General features: G+C 39.5%; 1 protein-coding gene across 2 annotated transcripts in view; it reads left to right on the forward strand.

The window, feature by feature from the left end:
• TRPM3 (transient receptor potential cation channel subfamily M member 3) overlaps positions 1 to 18,671 on the forward strand; it is a 263,965-nt gene extending 245,294 nt beyond the window's left edge. For both annotated transcript variants that reach the window (XM_056513620.1, XM_056513622.1), the window contains 4 exons: positions 727 to 877; positions 1,999 to 2,198; positions 3,338 to 3,470; positions 11,595 to 18,671. In XM_056513620.1, the coding sequence (XP_056369595.1) occupies positions 727 to 877; positions 1,999 to 2,198; positions 3,338 to 3,470; positions 11,595 to 13,044 (1,934 nt within the window). In that variant the 3' untranslated portion in view covers positions 13,045 to 18,671. The remainder of the gene's footprint in view (positions 1 to 726; positions 878 to 1,998; positions 2,199 to 3,337; positions 3,471 to 11,594) is intronic.
• The last annotated feature ends 284 nt before the right edge of the window (positions 18,672 to 18,955 follow it).

The raw sequence follows: 18,955 nt of genomic DNA on the forward strand, positions 1-18,955 counted from the left end.
TTAATACCAAGAACACTTCGATTCCAATGTATTTGTGGAAGAAACAGGTGGCATCTCTGCTGCATACATATCCCTGTACCTGGTACAGTAAAGACTTGATAATCTCCCCCACTGTTTCTAGGCATGCAGTCAAGAGTCCTTAATAGCAGAAAGTTGTTATGAGTATGTCCTAGAGGGGCTTGAGACAGTGCAGTGCACAACAAAAAATGTCTACTCTGTAATTTACTTTCATGGACTTCCTTCTCCTTATTTATCACATCCATCTCAATCAATTAAAAAAGGGAAGGTTTTCACTGTTAAAGAAATAATATGCAAGCTTTTTTTTAGGATTAAACAATTCAATGATTTCATTTTCACATCTATTAATTACCACCAGCCTACCATATTATTTTGTATTATGTATGCAAATAGGCAGCTTATTAACACCAGGCATGTTTCCTGAGAGAAATATCTTGATACCCATGGCACATAACACACAATAACAAGAACTGCAGCCTGTAAAATCTGTGATACCAAGAATAAACTTCTGAGGGGAGAATATCAATGCCATTGTTATTTGGAACACGTTGCCTTGGCAGGCAGGCCATTATAAATATTTAAATATTTCTCAGAAACTACTGAAAAAATAGGATTCATTCCCATTTTGCTTTTTTTTTTTTTTTTTTTTTTTTTTTTTTTTTTTTTTTTTGTTTGTTTGTTTGTTTGTATTTAAATTTTTTTTCCCAGCACCTTGTGGTCAAAATGAAACCAGAGAAGACGGCAAAATAATCCAGCTACCTCCCTGCAAGACAGGAGCATGGATCGTTCCTGCCATCATGGCCTGCTACCTCTTGGTAGCAAACATCCTTTTGGTGAACCTCCTCATTGCGGTTTTCAAGTGAGTGACACACTGCAGAGTGTAGACCTGGGGAGGATGCACATTGTTCACAGCCTGTGAAGAGTGCTGAGCTTTGGCTTTGGCTGAGAGACATTTTCCGAGGATGTAAGGGGGAGAGGGAAAGAGGCTTGTCTCCAGGAAACAAGGGAAATGCCAAGTTTTTCACATTGTGCTCATTTCCAAGGACAGACACCTAATGGGAACCAGGGCAAAGAAGCCAAATAAGATTCAGTTATGGAGTCATTCATTCCCAAAAGGGAAAACAAGTAAAAGTGCTTGCCCATCTCAGTGGGTTGTTGTAAAACCCAGGGCATGCACAGCTGTCCAAGTTTAGGACAAAACTGGGGAAAAGCCTCCAAAGGAGCCCCCCAGACTAAACCCCCCTCACAATTCCTCCCCCCCACTGGGCTCGGAGAGAATTTTACTCGGGGGGAAAAAAAGTGGAAAAAACTTGTTTATTAACAAACACAAGAAAAAAACACTTCCCAGCAACAGGAAAGTACAATCCCAGATGACAAAAGAACTGTTTTCACCGAAGTGAGAGACGGTCGCTGCTGGGAAGGGCGAGAAGCTTCTTGAGCAGGCTCCGGAGGCAGTCTCTGATGTCCAGGTCCCGTCCGGAGCCGGTACAGGTCTTGGAGCTGAAGGAGAGAAGGGGGAGGGGAAGGCAGCAGCCGGGACAGAGCCGGGGCAGCAGCAGGCAGAAGCAATAGGGCAAAAGCAGCGGCCGGGGTAGCTAGCGCAGCAAGCAGCAGCAGCAGCAGCAGGGCAAGCCAAGCAAGCACAGCCCCGGGGCACCACCCCCCAGGGGGGGAGAAAGGGCACCGGCGGCAGCTCCGTGCAGACAGCGAGGTGTGGGAGTGGGAGAGGAGCAGACATAACACCAACCCAGGACAACAGCACAGACATTTACAGCCATAAGGTATTTCAACAAGGCTGATTATCATTGTGCTTTGCCCAGGCACAAACTTACTCTTTTATTCTGCTTCCTGGTTTTGTGACAAGGAAACATTTTCCAGAGTTATTGAAATGTATCTAGTTATGATGCTGTCATATCATCTTTGGCAAAGCACCCAATACCATTTTCAGCCTGATATTATTTTCCTCTCCTTGCCTTCTAGCAACACTTTTTTCGAAGTCAAATCTATATCGAACCAAGTTTGGAAGTTTCAAAGGTACCAGCTCATCATGACATTCCATGAAAGACCCGTTCTCCCACCACCTCTGATCATTTTCAGCCACATGACAATGATATTTCAACACCTGTGCTGCAGATGGAGGAAGCATGAAAGTGACCCGGACGAGAGAGACTATGGATTGAGTAAGACTCAGATCATGCACAGAGGGGATTTTCCAATACCTTTCATAATTCTAACATTTGATATGCATGAAGTCAAAGACCAGCATCTTGATAGCCTTACCTGCAAAGTTACAGCTTTTTCCTGCAAAAGCCTTATTAGAATAAGTTAGTGTTACCCGATTTGTCCAACCCTTCATTCTCTTTGGAATGTTAAGGAGGCTGTGTTTTTCTGGAACTTTTTTGGGAGTTGTTACTTCTCTTGTTCCTTCAAAGCAAAGAGGTTTGTTTTGCTGTTACTAGAGGTCCGCTATTGCTGGAATTCTTCTTGCTCCATTATACTTCCAGCTGTATTTTTTAAAATACAGAGCAAACAGCACATACTTCCCCTAAGCACACTTTTTGCCTAGATAAGTTTAGAGATGCAAAAGGCAATTTTTTATGCACAGTCCCTCCTTGACCCTGACTCACTGGAGGAGTGGTTCCTCAGCACGCTTTAAATGAAGTCCATAATGATGATGGAAAATTATTTTTTCCATCAGTCAGTTTATTTTGATAGCACTTTCCTCTTCTCTATCTGATTCTTCAAGCAGAATATCTCCACCTGGCCCAGTGTGCATGCCAGTGGCAGGAAGCTGAGGGATGTGTATCTCTTCCCAGCATTAGCTCATGCCAGAGCCCAGATCTCTGCGAGGAGGGAGCAGGAGTCACGTGTGGCACTGGAGATGCAACCAGACAGCTCTCCTCCCACTCCCATCACACTGCTGCCTGCAGATGTCACAGTTCTTGCCATGTTGGGCAGGCCCCTGTACTCACACATGCTTTCCTAGCAGTCTGCTAATCTCATTATACATCTGTTGGGTTACAGGTGGGCTTTGGCTTTCACCATCTGTCCAGGGTCTGACCAGTATCTGTGTTTTGATCTCATATAATCAAAATATATTCTTATTTGCTTAGCATTTGCCTGCTTAAGTGCTTCTGTCTCCAGAATCACATATAACTAAAGCAAATAATTCAATAATTAACAGCATCTATCTGCTTTCGTATCAAAATGCCACATACTTGCTTGTGAAAGTTTAGTCCATGAGTCTCACAAATGTAATAATGTAGTTGGTTTCACATGTTAATATTTGCCAAATTCATTTGTCAATTTTTTTCCACAGAACTTTTCATAACTGAGGATGAATTGAAAAAGGTCCATGACTTTGAAGAGCAGTGCATAGAAGAGTATTTCAGAGAAAAAGATGATAGATTCAACTCCTCCAATGATGAAAGAATCCGTGTCACTTCAGAAAGGTGAGCTTTTTTGTTCTCATAAGTTGATCTGGCAATGTGTTTTTGTCACCAGTCTCACTCTTTCTTTTTTACTTGAAAAGGAAATTAAATAGTTTTGGTAAGTCTTAATTAAAAAGTAAAGTGATAAAATATGATGAGTTTATTTTCTCTCTTTCTGATTATTATTGGTAAAGCAAATGTGCTCAAGGCCAGGCTAGATGGGGCTCTGAGGAACCTGGTCTAGGGGAAGGTGTCCCTGCCTGTGACAGAAGGGTGTTAACTGAATGATCTTTAAGGTTTCTTCCAACCCTCATTATTGTATGATAAGTTTTGTAAAAGGGATCTTTTATCTAGTTGTATTAAAATATAACTGATGCAGTGAGAGGCACCAATTATGTTTGCATTACAGTTCTTAAAGAGGAATTCCAGGGCACAGGTAGTCAGAACAAAATGAGAGAGTTAATTAGAGTTCCTCAATGAAAACCATGACTTTGGTGTTTATCTGTGAGCCATTCAGATAAGAAACAAGCCTTGTTTCAGGATAGCCTGGCTAGGTAAACTAGTTTCATTGGGACCAATAGCAACATGGATTTTAAATGACATTTAAGCAAGACATTTCACCTACAGCCATGCACAGAGGGAAAAAACAGTACAGTAATTTAGTGGAAGTTGCTAGTGTTCAAATTCACCAGTCCTAAAAATGTCTAGGTCTGTTGATCTGCTGTGGCTCTCATATGTTCATGGAACACTGTTGAGTGTGTTGAGCTTGTCTTTGATTCATAGCACTTTTGACAATAAATATTTTAGGATGATATCCCGTTAGATATTCATAAAACTTATGAACCAGTGAATATTTCACTTCTGGAAAGCTCAGTTTTAATTTGAATAACAGAGGATAAGTGAGTTGTCATTTTCATGAGTTACACAGATATAACACTCTTCTCCTTCTACATAATCTTCCAGCACTGCCTCCAGTTCAGCTATACCTAAACTATGTTTTCAGTAGGCTAGGAAAGACGCTGTTAATTTGGTTTTGAAATAAATCTATTTCAGAGGAGGAATAGAAGATATAATATTATTTAATCATCTGCATTGCTGAAAACAAAAGCATTCCTAAAACACATGTTTTTAGAAAAGGATATTAGAAGGGAAGTTGGTAGAGCGGGGAATGGCTACCTTGTAAAAGGCTGGCCAAGTAATCCAGCATTACTGGGTCTAAAAAAGACAAATGAGGGATGCAATTATAGAGGTCTATCTAACTGTGGAAAGGATGAGCAGAAATTAAGTGTTTACTGTCACACTCAGAACAAAATATAGGGGAGTAACCAAATAATTTAGCAGGTTCCCAGTTTCAAAATAAACAGAAAATAGGTGATATTTTTATTTCATGTCATAAGTAGTGTAACAGAAAAAAATTTTTGAAAGATGGTGAGGTTCAAAAGAAGCTGATAATGTCAGCTAAAAGGCTACATTCATTCAAACAAGACTAGACAAGAAAGAGAAATCCAGTAAGAACTGCTAAATACATAGAGATCATGTTGAGCATATAAAGTTCCTGAGCAAAAAATATTAAAGACTGGAGAATATACAGGAGGAAGAATTATGTGTACTTCAAAGTTAGGTAGTAAGATTGGTCTGTGGTCCAACTGAGTATCTTTTTTTTCTTGTGTTCTGATGGTCCAGTGGCCACAGAATTGAACTGAAAAATCATAGATGCAGGTTCAAATCTGAGTATAGTTTTTCTTTTGGTGGCCAAGGAAGGAAGATGTGGTTTTGAAGACCTGTAATAAGAAGTAATCTAGCTAGGTCATCCCCTACATCATGCAAATGCTGGAAGTCCTTGAAAATGAAAGCATAACAGTCTGCCTTTTCATTCTGTATTGACCCTATTTTATAGGAAAAGAGCCCTTATCTCTAATTTTAATGAAAATCTTAGAACACCTCCAGAATCAAGTTCATGAACATGAATCCTTAATGAAGCCAAATACCTGAGCCTCACAGAGAAATAGCTCTTTAAAAATCCATTTAACTTACCCAATAGTTTAATGTGGAGACTAGTGTGCCCCAGGTCTGTAAGAGAATCCAGGCAGTGACCCTGTGGGGTACAGAGGTCACTCCTAGGCCCATGCACACTAATAGGACTTTCAACAATGACATCCCAGCTGAATGCTGTTCTTTTTTCATAATAGGTCTGGGGAATATTTAAAAGATGCTTGAGGAGTCAGGGCTATCTAAGTGTCATACATGACCCATTTCAGAAACAGGATACCTGGGTCTTTTATTTTGCCTGAAGTCATGGCCAAGTCCTCTTAAATCTAAAACACTTGTCTTGGTTCCAGCCAGGACAGGATTAATTTTTGCAGTTGCCAGGAGGAGGTGGGAGGACCCTGAGGTTGTTTAGTACCACCTTATGTCATTGCCAGGGGCAGGGGAAAGGGACTTACTTCTGAGGAGGAGAGATTCCTTCTGGTTGAGAAAACATGATAATGGAACAGTCTAATAGTTTATTGTCAGGGCCTTTTCCCTGTAAATAATTTCTCCTTCTTCTTTTTCTTCTTCTTCTCCTTCTCCTTCTCCTTCCACATTTAGTTGTAATTTTGTTGCTGTTACTGTTAATTTTCTTATTTCATTGCTATTTCCAGTAAGTTGTTCTTATCTCAGACTTTGCCTTTTCTGGCTCCAATTGGAGCAGGGGAGGGGAAGTGGCAACACGGTTTCTAAATTGGAGAATACCATTCCTAAACCATGACAACACAAAAATTATTTTTTGTAACCTGTGGAACATTCAAATATATAAAATCCAGATTTTCCAGACTTTGGAGTTTCTTAATAGAGTTATCATTGCACAAGTAACAAGATACAGAGTAAAGAAAGCAAAGAAGATATACAACTACAGTTTCTTATCCAACACCCAGTCATTAGCCTGTAGTAGTAGACCAAGTATAAATACCTATGTTAAAGTCATGAGATACCACTTTAGTCATCTGTCCAATTAAGGCAGCTTTATGTGGTCTAAAATTGAACCAGAAAATCCTGCAAATGTGAGTGAGGTTCTTCCTAAAGACCTTTCATTTGCAAGAAGCTGAGCATGCTGTTAGGCTCAAGAAGGGAAGGGCTGGGACAAGCTCTGTGTGACAAAACTACACCTGGACCTGCACCAGTCACTGCCCTCCCTCACCTCTGTGCATGTGGTAGTGCTCCCCTCTGCTTGAGCAGCTCCTACTTTCAGCTGGGCTCATCAGAGTGCTCCAGGTCCTGCTAGGAGGAGGAACATTGCACACCCTGCATGCAGAGCCTGGTGTACCTGGAGGCAGGAGTAGGGGGCTGGCACTGGAAGGGAAATGTAAGACGGGAACAGTCCTGCTTCGAGCCTCAGTGGGTCACAGAGACAGGTTAGGGACTCAGGAAATTATAACAAGAAGAGAACCTGTTTATTGATGCATTGACCTGTCACTGAATGACTTCAGCTATGCAGTCAGTCTGACTCACCTGCAACAAGCTTCAGTTTATACTCTCACCTTGGAGTAGTCCACCCTGGCAACCTGTGAGCTTGCCTCAGTTCAGGAACCTCCTTGCTTCTCTTGTAATGAGGAGCACCATAGATGTCTTCATATTTGATGTGACCTCCTCTACCTGATCACATTCAGAAATTAAAAGCATAGAACAACACTTGATGTTTCTCTTTCTTTGACCTCAAGTACTAAGCAACTCAGAGGAGTAGCTGCTGCTGGGAGCTGATATTTCTTTTAATAAACAAAGTTTATTAAAGAAGCCCTGCTTCTTCTGACTTCTGACTCTGATGGGAAGAAAGATCTCCACTTGTATTTAAAATCCTTCACAGAAAGGGGTCTAAATGAAAGTCAGTCCTTCCTTAGCCTCAGATTTTGGCAACAGTTTAAATTTAAGGAATCATTTTGTGTGGCAAGTTCTAATGATGGCAAATCACATATATTTATATAAAATGAATGATTTATTAAACAGACAAAATATAACAGATGAAAAATCTTAATTGAAATTAGTTACTCAGCAGTATATAACTAAAATAACTACTAGTAGATTACAGCATGAAACAGTGCACTATATCAAGGTACCTAAATTAAACCTAGCAAGAGAAACAGTATTGATTAGGAGTCGAATGTAACTTACCACTGAAATGATGATAATGGGCACAAGTACTTAACCCCTGGGGAGTAAACACAAAGTAGATTCCTATGAACAGGAGAAACTCCGCACATTTCCAGGAAAATGTATACAAGATTTCTGCTTCGTGAGGTTTTGTGTGCTTTTTATAGTTGTAAAGTGTCTGTCAGTCAGAAATTCAGTGTGTCTTGCCAGATCTCATTTCAACAGTGAGATTTTTATTGGCAGTTGAGAGATGCCAGACCAGTGGCCATGGCACCAAAGTAACTCGGCAATTACACAAGATTATACCACATGAAATACAAGACAGTTTGTCCTGTTTGAGTTATCTGACTGAATAATAAACAACATATAAGCTCTTGTGGGGGGTGAGATGCTCTGCTGTGGCTGCCCATTAGCTGGGATCTCACACAAGCATGTGGAAGTAGCATCAGGTTACTGATACATATCAGATGAAGTTATGGACTAAGTGAAAAATACAAAGCAGTAAAAGGGTGTAAGGTGTTTCTCTTGAAAGCATTTATCAAAGCATGCATGGTGAATCTCCTGGAGACCTGTGAGGAAAGCGAAGTTGGACAAATTCACTTCATTGCAATGGAAGAATCATGACTTTTTGTGGAGAATCTTCCTGTCTAATCACTGTATCTTGATCAGTACAAAGACATATGTAATATGATCAAAAAAGACTGCACTATTTTTCTTGGTGGGGCATGAAGCTACTGAAACAATCACTTTAGTAAGCATCCATGTGAAGCGGTCTCAACTCTTTCATACCTGTGCAAAACCTCATGTTGATTTCAAAAGGAGCAGAGTCAAATCATAGCAGTATTTGAAAAGCAGATAAGCTGGCTAGAGCAGATATTATTACATCATCTTTGGTACTCTGTGGTATCCATTAGTACAGCACTTTATAATCTACAGTGCAATTACATGAAGAGCATCCATGTGGATGATGACATAGCTATTAGCTTGATTTCAGAGCTGGCAGGCTGAAGTGCACAGAAATAGCTGTGCTGGTAAAAAGGACTGACCCTACCAGGCCCACCCACACTTGAGAAATGACAGCAGGAAAGGTCTGTGACTCCAGTGGCATCTCCCTGTGGTCATAAAGAGTTAAGTGGTCTTAGGCTCCAGTGGGAATTCAGCCATGACAACCCAACTTCCTTAGCCAGGAAAAACCACTGCACCCAGGAAAACTGGCTGGCTGCTTGCATCAGCACTGCTTTACCAAGAGATGTCAGGCAAAGTACCCTGGTTACAGGCTTGGGAGCTGCTGTCTGTGTTTTAGTTTAGTAAAACCATTCCACAATTGCCTATCACAAGTTCAGTGGTATCTCTGTGTCTTTCATGTTAAGAGTCTTTGTGGCTTTGAAAAGGATTTTGAAGCATGAATGATGCCTTAGAAATGGACCTAGGTCAACAAAGAGACTTGTGAACCTAATTCTAGCATTCAATTAAGAGGTCTACGTCTGCAAAGACTTCCTTACTCCCATTAAAGAATTATTTTAAATAAATTATTGAACTAATGTGCAAAGGTTAAATATAAATAAACCAAAATGAATGCCAGCAAAAGTCATCATCTCCCAAACCATAATTAAAGAATCTTATTGCAAATAATATAAAATCTTTGCCAGGTTCTGAGTCCTGACCTTGTTACTGAATATTATCCTGGTAAAGTCCACGTTTGTTTCACTATTAGAAATTTTTGAGCTTCAGCAGCGCACCTTGATGCATATTTTACATGTAGCCTTCTCTTTTTCTCTTTGGATATTGTGAGATTTGCTAAAAGGTTTATACTTGCTCCTGAATACACATGGAGAAAAAAAGTCCAGAGCAAAACTTGGGCATTCTTAATTTGAAATTCTGTTTTAATTCAAAACTATTTCTAAAGGATATACAGGCCAGACCGTCTATTCACTGAGTGCAAAAATATTTTTCCAAGAATACGGGAAAATAGAAAAAATCACTTATTAAAACATTTTAAGGACCAGATTATGGCTGTATTTCTCCAGATCATATCCTCTTATGTCCATAACATTTGGCTGATGTGATTTTATCATGTTTCTGATATGTTTGCTCCCAGAACGTGGTGCTGTATGATAAATAATTACAGAACTGAGCATTGAATTAGGACAAGAGAATATCACTGATAGAATAAATATTTGTTAAACATTCTGGAGAAGCCATATGCAATATATATAACTAAAGATGACTAAGTTAATATTTTGGGGTTGGAGGAGACCGTCATCTTTCAAGCTTTCTTTTTGTGAATAAAATTCTATAGTGGGGGCTCATGAAGTGTAAACACATGTATATGTTTTTTAGTTACCTATGCACATCTCTGGTTACCCCTGGTTTCCAAACCCAAACTACTCTGTGCTTATCTAGTTATATTTCTCTATAAATTTTCCACTACTATCAATGCAATCACATTTGTCATCAGTTCCATAGCAACCAACAGACCACGTAACTCAAAAGTCTCTCTTCTCCTTGTCTGACGCTCTGTGCCACTGACAGTAGCTGCTAGATCACATTCAGGGAAGGCAGAACAAATACATGAACATCAAGGTAGGTTCTCCTTGGGATGCATTAGTTGTGTTCAGCAGCATTGTGTAACTCTCACGTGAATGCAAGATGCAAAACTTATCTCACTATGGACTGTTCCACTCATAGACCAACTGGCTATGTTTGTATTAAAAATTATTTCATTTGTATACAGCTGTCAAAACAGGAAAGGAAAAACAAATCAAACCAAAACAATAGCAAAAACAACAAAACAGCAGGACCATAGCCAGATTATCCAGTTAGCTTTAAAGAACGTTATAAATTCACTCCAATTCTTGGTAACTGTTGCTGGGGTGAAAGGTTTTTTGTGGGATGTAATCTGAGCTATAATTGTCCAGTAAAATTTTTCCTTATATCTAACAACCCTAAAATTGCAATGTTTTATCTGTTCATCATCTTGGAGCAGTTGTTATAGAATCTGAATGTGGGGTGAAGGACTCAATTATTGGCTAATAAATATTTCAAAAGTGTAATTGCTTTTATAAAATAGCAGTTCATATAAGTAATAACATATGTGAAAATTCAATTGCTTCCAATATAAACTGCTCTCATTCTGGAATCATATCCTGTACTGGCGATAACATTAATCTGTTTTGTTGGAGGAGCTGGTAGAACTAGAAACAGACTGATTCCTAAATGATAATGAGTAGAATGAGATTTCTTGAAGCTACCAATTCATTTCTTAGCAGTGATTACTGGATCATTTGTCTATTAAAGACTGATGGTAGCAATACAGTTGCTGCTGCACATTTAATTTGTTGTGCTTGTTCCTTCAAAACTCACAGACTTCACAGGAAAAACCTGTATTTCCCAGGAATGTGAGACTTGCTGTAGGGACCTGAGTCACACTCCTCCCTGTCCTCTCCTCTTTTCTGTGGGCAGGTTCTGCTGCACGTCACCTCAAGGTATTAAGACTTCAGTGTTTTACCAGCAAAAGTTCTGAACTTTAGGTAACAAGGTATTAATGCTGCCCAATATTCCATTATTTGCTAAAATCTTCCCTTCTGTGCAAATAAGAGTGGTCATGGTGTAGTCAGTTTCAAATCACTTGTCCTGTTGAAAACATAACTAGATCCAGGTAGGACATTGGTAATGTGAATCTGGGGCAAACACCAGGAAAAAATTATAACAGTGCCTATCTTCTGTGACATATTGCCTGCTTTCTTTACTTCATTTAGCTAACTGTCCCTGAAATGAGGCACACCCAAACCCCCCCTCTGCATTACACAGCTGATGCACCTGCTCTAACCCGCTGGAGCAGTTCCCTGAGTGTAGTGTATTTTTTACAAAACCTCTTTTATCAGGATTTTGAGGCAGATGAGGTTGCATACATTGCCTTTGGGGTTTGAGATGTATTTGTTTCCAACTGGTTTGGTGACTTATTAGCTGAACGTCACTGCTTTGTAGAAATTTACCTGTTTAATTCTTCCCTTTCTAAAGGGTGGAGAACATGGCCATGAGACTGGAAGAGGTAAATGAGAGAGAGCACTGCATGAAGGCCTCTCTGCAGACCGTTGACATCAGGCTTGCTCAGCTGGAAGACATGATGGGACGAATGGTGACTGCCTTTGAAAAAATGGCTGGCATTGAGAGAGGAGAGACAACTAAGATACGGTCCAGGACCTCATCTGACTGTACTGATACAGCCTACATTGTGAGGCAGAGTAGCTTCAACAGTCAGGAAGGAAATGCCTACAAGCTTCAGGAGAGCATTGATCCCACAGGAGAGGAGTGCATGTCCCCAACATCACCTACGATCACACCCCGCATGCGAAGCCACTCCTTCTATGCAACAAATATGAAGGACAAGTGTGGGTTGGAAAAGTTGGAAAGCATTTTTAAGGAAAGATCTCCAAGCCTGCATCGGGCAATCAGTTCCCACTCGATAGCAAAAGAAGGAAAGGCTCCTTTACCCCCTACTAGCACTTTGTCAATCGCCCCAGACTCCAGAAGGCCTTCATCCTGTATAGACATCTATGTTTCTGCCATGGATGAGATGCATTCTGACACAGAACCTCTCGAGAGCTCCATAAATATTCTTGGTCCCGAAGATGCAGCTCTGCCAGCTCATGTAGCCTCTTCGCTTTTAACCAATAGTGCATACATCAGCAGTAGAGCTGGTGAGAAGATCTCTGGCAGGAGTCTTGATTATGAGGAAACCTCTGGGATAGAAACAAGACCATTTTCTTCAGACTATTCGCAAATCACAGATTGCCAAATCCCGTGGGATTCAGACCCTCCCTTGTATCATACTTTAGAGCGATCTAAAAGCAGTCGTTACCTGGCTACAACTCCATTTATTCTGGAGGAAACACCAATTGTGAAATCTCACAGCTTCATGTTCTCTCCTTCTCGAAGCTACTTCAGCAGCCTTGGTGTCCCAGTCAAAACAGCAGAGTACACAAGCATTACAGATTGCATAGACACGAGGTGTGTGAGTGCTCCCCAGGCCATTGCAGAGAGGGCCAGTTTCCCTGGAAGTCTCAGGGGCAAAGTAGAGGACTTGGGATGCTGCCACCCAGAGAGAGAGGCTGAACTAACCCACCCAAGCTCTGACCATGAGGATATTGAAATCAAAGACAAGAAGGGAATCCCTTTATCTCCTCAAGACAGCAGTGCTACAACAACTCTGCCCAACAGCATCCCACTCCCAAAAATAGAGAGAGCCAACAGCTACTCTGCAGAGGAGTCCAGCGTGTTGTATGCACAGCACACACGGAAGAGCTACTCCATCAGTGACAAACTTGACAGACAGCGAAACACGGCAGGCCTGCGGAACCCCTTGGAGAGGAGTAAGTCCTCAAGGCCAGAGAGCAGAGGGGACAACCTGTCCATGAGGAGACTGTCAAGAACAGGAGCCTTCTGCAGCTTTGAAAGCAAGCACAGCTAGGCTTCTACAAAGCTCACCAGCAGTCTAAGGGTCATCTGCACTTCAGTCTGTTTTTCTTAGCAGAATTTTTTAAAAATCCACACACCACCCCGTGTTGAGTCCAATTGGCATTAGCCACTGGTCAAGGGAGCACATTTTCAATCTCAAAGTCACCACTGGGGTATTGCATCTTGACCCAGTTGACATTTGCACTTAAGAAAAAAGGGAGGAATGAAAGCTTTACAAAACCTTCAGGAAAGTAGATTAATAACAAGCCCCCTTAATGAAGTCAGAAGAAATAAATTAATAGGTCCAGATATCTGCCATTCATTAGAGGGCATCCTAAGACCTTTTGTCATTATTCAAGTTTTTAAGATGCAGGAATTAACTGGCAAAAAAGAGACGTACAAGTTAGATGTTCCAAACTTCAATCACTACTTATTTTTCATCTGTGTCACCATTTTGATGACTGGTGAAAAGCATTGTTTCTGTAGGAACTGGCAGCAAACAAACCTAAAGTCTCCCAAGTCCCTTGCATCCCACACTTGTGGAAATGAAGAAATATGAACACAATAACAACTATAAATGTTCACTTGTCTCCTTTTGTATCAGTTTCTAGTGCCACAGAAAGTTTATATTTTCAAGAGCAGAAAGGGAAATAAAATGCCTTTTTTTACTGCAACTTAAATGGAAGAAGAATTTATGTTAAAATGTCAGGTGATTTCCTGTATAAAACAGGCATTCTAGATTCTAGCACAGGTGAGCAAGCTCAGGATGAATGTAATTAAGTGGAATAGTATATATTTATTTTTTTACCACATTTGTCATCAATATGTTGTCTCACTAAATCAAAGGATGTGATGAAACAATAAGAATAGGATGATCAGAGCAGAGCATAATAAGAGTGCCCAGTTCTCACTGCTCAGTTTAATTATATATATACATTGGGGAGATTTATCCACCATGCTGCTACCAGGTTCTTCTTGCCCTTTCATTTGAGCTGCCAATTCTTCACATCATTCCCCCACCTGAAAATGTACACCTTTTTTTTTTTATGTGAACACAGCTGTATTTGGACTTTTTAAATTATACAGGATTTATCAAGAAGTCTGAATCCAGATTCATGTAATTACACTGAAGCTGCTTAAAGGACAGTATTTTTGGCAGAGGACTGGAAAACACTAGAATTTCCATATGCTTCTAAGGTAAGTAAAAGAACCAAAATGAAACTGCAAGTGTCTGTAAAGAGCAAAAGCCGTCAGTCGTGAGTAGGCATCCACCATTCATCAGGAGGTCACACAGTGAGCACTTCTGGTAGGAGAAGGTGGGTCTGAATGGTGGCACAGTTACGGGTTTTGGCTGAAGACACTTGTAACTCCACTGACTCCACCCACATTCCAAGGGTCCACATTGTCAACCAGCGTTTCAAACTTCTCATGAGACAGTGCCCAGTGGTCACAGGTGGAAGGGTGCACAGAAGGCTGGAGAAGGGTGGAGAAACATAAACTGCAACTGGAAAAACAATTCACATTCCTTTATGATGGCACAGCTTTTAAGCTTTTAAAAAGTTGACGCTAATGCTATTAAAAGTTAACATATCTCAACAGTTACCAATATCTGTGTAGAACCAGCTCCTTTTTGTTATTAAAAGTGAACATTTGTGAGTGGGGTACATATTTCACATTATTTAAATGTGACTTATCATTCAAAGGCAGCTTTGAGAATACAAGCTGATGTTTTCTCATTGAGTCCTGGGAGACTCTGAGCACCATCTAAGAGTTAAGCCCAAAAGACAGCTAATTCAGACAGAAAAATAATCATCAGCCTCAAGAAAAGAGGCAAAGAAGCTGAGAACATTTAGTTAACAAGTCACTGCGTTGGAAAGTTCAGGAAACAAGGAAATGCAGCAAGGGGATGTTAAGAACAATGTGTTTCACACTTCCTGCACCAACGTGTTCCTTGCTTTCTTCTGCTTGATCAGGCTTTCAGTGAACTAAACTCCACCAAGACACCATGTTTATGCAATTGCCTTGCAGACCATGTGCAGCATTACAGTCACATGGCGATACCAAGAAAGGTCAGAAACCTTTCTGTGCATTATGAAGCATGCTTGTGAGCAGGCTGATTGTTGAACAATAGCAAAATGCCCAAGGGCAAAGGAACTTGTGTTTAACAATATGCTTCAAATGTGCCAACCTTCTGTTAGCAGCCTTTTCCTAAGGCTTCTTCAAATCTATCTATCTATGGAGAGGAGAGGGGGATATTCTTACTTCGTTTTCTTTGTTACTTTTATGAATGTCTGCTAAAACTGTTGTGGACTCTTTCATCTTCATCGTATTACTGGTCTACTCAAGAGGAATTTCAGATTCATTAGAAATTCCTTGGCAATGCTTAGTGAATTAGTTCAAGGCATAGGGCTCTTCTCTGGGGTAGATTCCATTGGTTAGTTTGTCAGGGTAAAGAAATTTGCCAAGCCCAGAAGCTGTATAAATGTTTAGGATACAGCACCTTATTGATCTGGAGCACACATTCCAGGTAAAATGAAACAGAACACTTTATTTACCTCTTAAAATTTGCCATTATATATAAAATGTAAATTCAGATGTTAAAAGTGTGATTGCAAGATGTCAGAACACTACCTTTCCTGAATGTTTCCCATTTATTCTGCAATGTGGTTCTATAGAATCTATTATGATGGATGTTAGACTATTTTATTTTCACCTGATTTTACACATTGCATCAAACTTCTCCTTTTTGAATTTGATGATAAAGCACCCATTTCTCGCAATGGGGCCAGACTTGCCATTCTTGATACTATGACCATTTAGTGAGATAGAAGTCTCATCATCCATCATCATGTAGCTATAGCATGTGCCATATGATGTATTCTGTATCAAAGGATAGCTTATGAAATAGACACATATATAGTTGTGACATGTGGCAATATTAGTGAACGTTACAGGACAGTTCTAATATCTCATTACATGGTCTTGTTTGTAAATCTGTAACATTCAATAAAATAGCACATGTTGCATCAAACATGAAGTTCCACTATCCAATTATTAGCTTACATATGGAATATGCCTTTCTGGTCACAGTGTGTAAGTTTGGTATGTTTCGCACATTTCTTTGTATAGCTCCACTTAAACGTCTGTATGAGCTGATGTATAAACCTCTAATGAGCCACTGTGGGCTGTGACAGATGAGTTGTGATGGTGTGAAAGATGAACTGGCATGTTATGCAAAAGATTATAAGATAAATGAACTTAAATAATATTTTAAAACTCAACCAAGCTTAGCTGTTTGTTTACATATGCTGGTTGACTGAGGAAGCAGTGTGCAGTATTTTATAAATATTTTCCTATAGTAATCCATTCTGTTGTTTCCAGTTTAAGTGATTCTATTCTACAGTTGGGGTATACACTTGTCCTAGGTATTGTACTATAGCACATTATTCTTTCACAATAACAGTGTGATATGACTGAAGTAGTTTCTCTTCCTTACAGTCCAGTCTTTTTTTGTGTCAAAGAAAATGCATGCATTGTTCCATGAGTTTCTTTGGACTGCTAGGAGACTTAACATTTTGCTATTGCCTGCCTGTAAAGATGAATCCAGTTAGGAATGAATTCAAACTTTTGGATGTTTACATTATTTCCATTATTTTTTGATCTTTAGCAAAGTAAGTGATTTTTTTATTATTTTTAAAAGACAATTGTATTTTATGAAATTTGAATACTCAACACAAAATGCGAACCTACAGCAGTGCTCAGACATTTGGCTCTCTCTTTTTTTTGGAAGAGATCAGGTGCTACACTATTTTCTTAGCACAAGTGCCAGTAAACAAATGGCAGTGAGGGGATAATTTGAAAATCTAATGAAAAACCAAAACATCCATTCATCTACATACGGAAATCCCTCTGGGTTCCAGACATAGATTACTTTTTTTTTTTTTTTTTTTACTTTTTTTTTTTTTTTTTTCCATTTATAGATATTTTGGTAAAAGAAAAATCAACGAAACTGATTTATACCTTTTGCGGAAAGGATAGCCTTTTGTCAGGGGATAAATATCTTAGTTAGGTATATTTTTTGTATGAGAAGAAAATGATTTGTTTCTTAGAAACTGTCAGCACATGGAAGATGCAACTACATGTATAACTGCTCAAAAAAAAAAGCATTGGTAGCAGCACACAGCTTTAGTCCAATGACTGCAGTGGAGCCAGTATCTGTCCTGAGAGCAGAAGTTGTCAAAGGTATTAGAGAGAGCCAGTGAAACAAAATTCTCTATAAACTCGTGGTGCAGGTTTTCAAAACAAGCATAAATGTCTTGTTATGTTGCTCAGGTTAAACACTGAAGAGGGTCTGATAATCGCCAGAAAGGAAAGTATGAGCTGGCTTTTTCCTGGATTTCCCTCGGAATGCTTAGGTAGTTGTGATGTGCTCCCCTGCTTAAAAATGACAATATATTTGCATTTTTGCACAAATACATATAATTGGTTTAACAAAAGCCACATTTTCAGTTCTGTTGATAGATACTAGGTATAGATCATCTTTTTCTTCAAAAAAAAAAAGTAAATTCCCAACGTGAATTTTCCCTTCAACCACCTTAGATAAAATCACAGTCCAAACAAAGTGAAACATTGGGGGTGTCTTCTTACCTAGTGAAACCCCCCACTACTCAAGATGGAATTCACTGTCCTTGCCACGCATTAGCATGGGAGCAGTAGTACTGGATGCAGAGGGACTTTGTTTCTGCACCCTGTTTTATAGCCAGTCCTACAGTGAACACTGCAGGTCACACAGGCTTCTCTTCTCCATGACTGACTATAATTATGGTCATACTGACGCTGGTGCAAATCTGTAGAAAATGCACTGGTTTTAGTGGCTTGCTCTGACTCCTGTCTGCAGATGGATTTATTCTGCATTTCTAACTCAAATTACTTTGAGTCATGTCATGGATTACACTATATCATCTTCAAGTTGGAAGTCTAATGGTGGAGCCATTGAGCCAGTCTGGTTGTGAAACAGTCTCTGACCTTCTAATTTTTACTGTATGCTTTCAGATCATTCACAGAGCCACACAATACTTATTTCAAAAGGCTGTTAGGTAAAAACATTTGATTATTAAATTGCTGCTGTTTCTGCTGCAGGGAAGTGATAACTCTTGTTTATTTTAGTATCTGGGAGGGAGGGGGAAGGGATTGCAGAGGGAATTGGATGTGAAATACAGTTTTATGCCTGCACAAGAGTAAATTGTATTAAAGTTATATCTTTTTTCCACCACTGCAGTTGTTGTACATGACAAGAGTCTATTTGCTGCTACTGCTGTCTGGAACAGTGTTTGCAATATTCTATACTAATAGCTATTTAATCATTTATTATTTGGGCTATCATTTGTAAGTGTGTAACAATCATTTATAAAGGGATAAAAATTACTAAAATGTTATTTTAAACGAATTCCTACTAATACAAAGCTTTTCAAGTATGATTTGTCTAAATGTACATAACTAAGGAAAATGGTCCTTTCCAAAGGTCTACTGGATTCACAATGCACTTTTAGACTGTGTTTAGATGCGTAATAAAATGCAGAACTTGGCAATTACTACAGTAGAACTTTCTGAAATTTCTGTAACAATTGTTTTGCAATAAAAAAAAAGAGATGTAGATCAAAACATCTGTTCTTTGTGGAGCATTTATTTATGGTCATTTGCTTTAAGGCAGTAAAGCAGCAATGCAATGGCAGCTGCTTTTCTGTAAGATCTCTCACTGTTCTAACTTATTTAAAAGGAAAACAAAACATTTCCTATATTGCACACAGGCCTTTTGAATGTTGCAATATATTTCTGGCTCTGAGATCAGGTTTCACTCAATGTCCCTTATTCTGGCCAATATCAGAACCAAGGCAGAAGTACTTCTCAGTGGGTTTATTTAAAAG

Source organism: Oenanthe melanoleuca, chromosome Z (genome assembly GCF_029582105.1).
Source record: "Oenanthe melanoleuca isolate GR-GAL-2019-014 chromosome Z, OMel1.0, whole genome shotgun sequence".
Lineage (NCBI taxonomy): Eukaryota > Metazoa > Chordata > Aves > Passeriformes > Muscicapidae > Oenanthe > Oenanthe melanoleuca.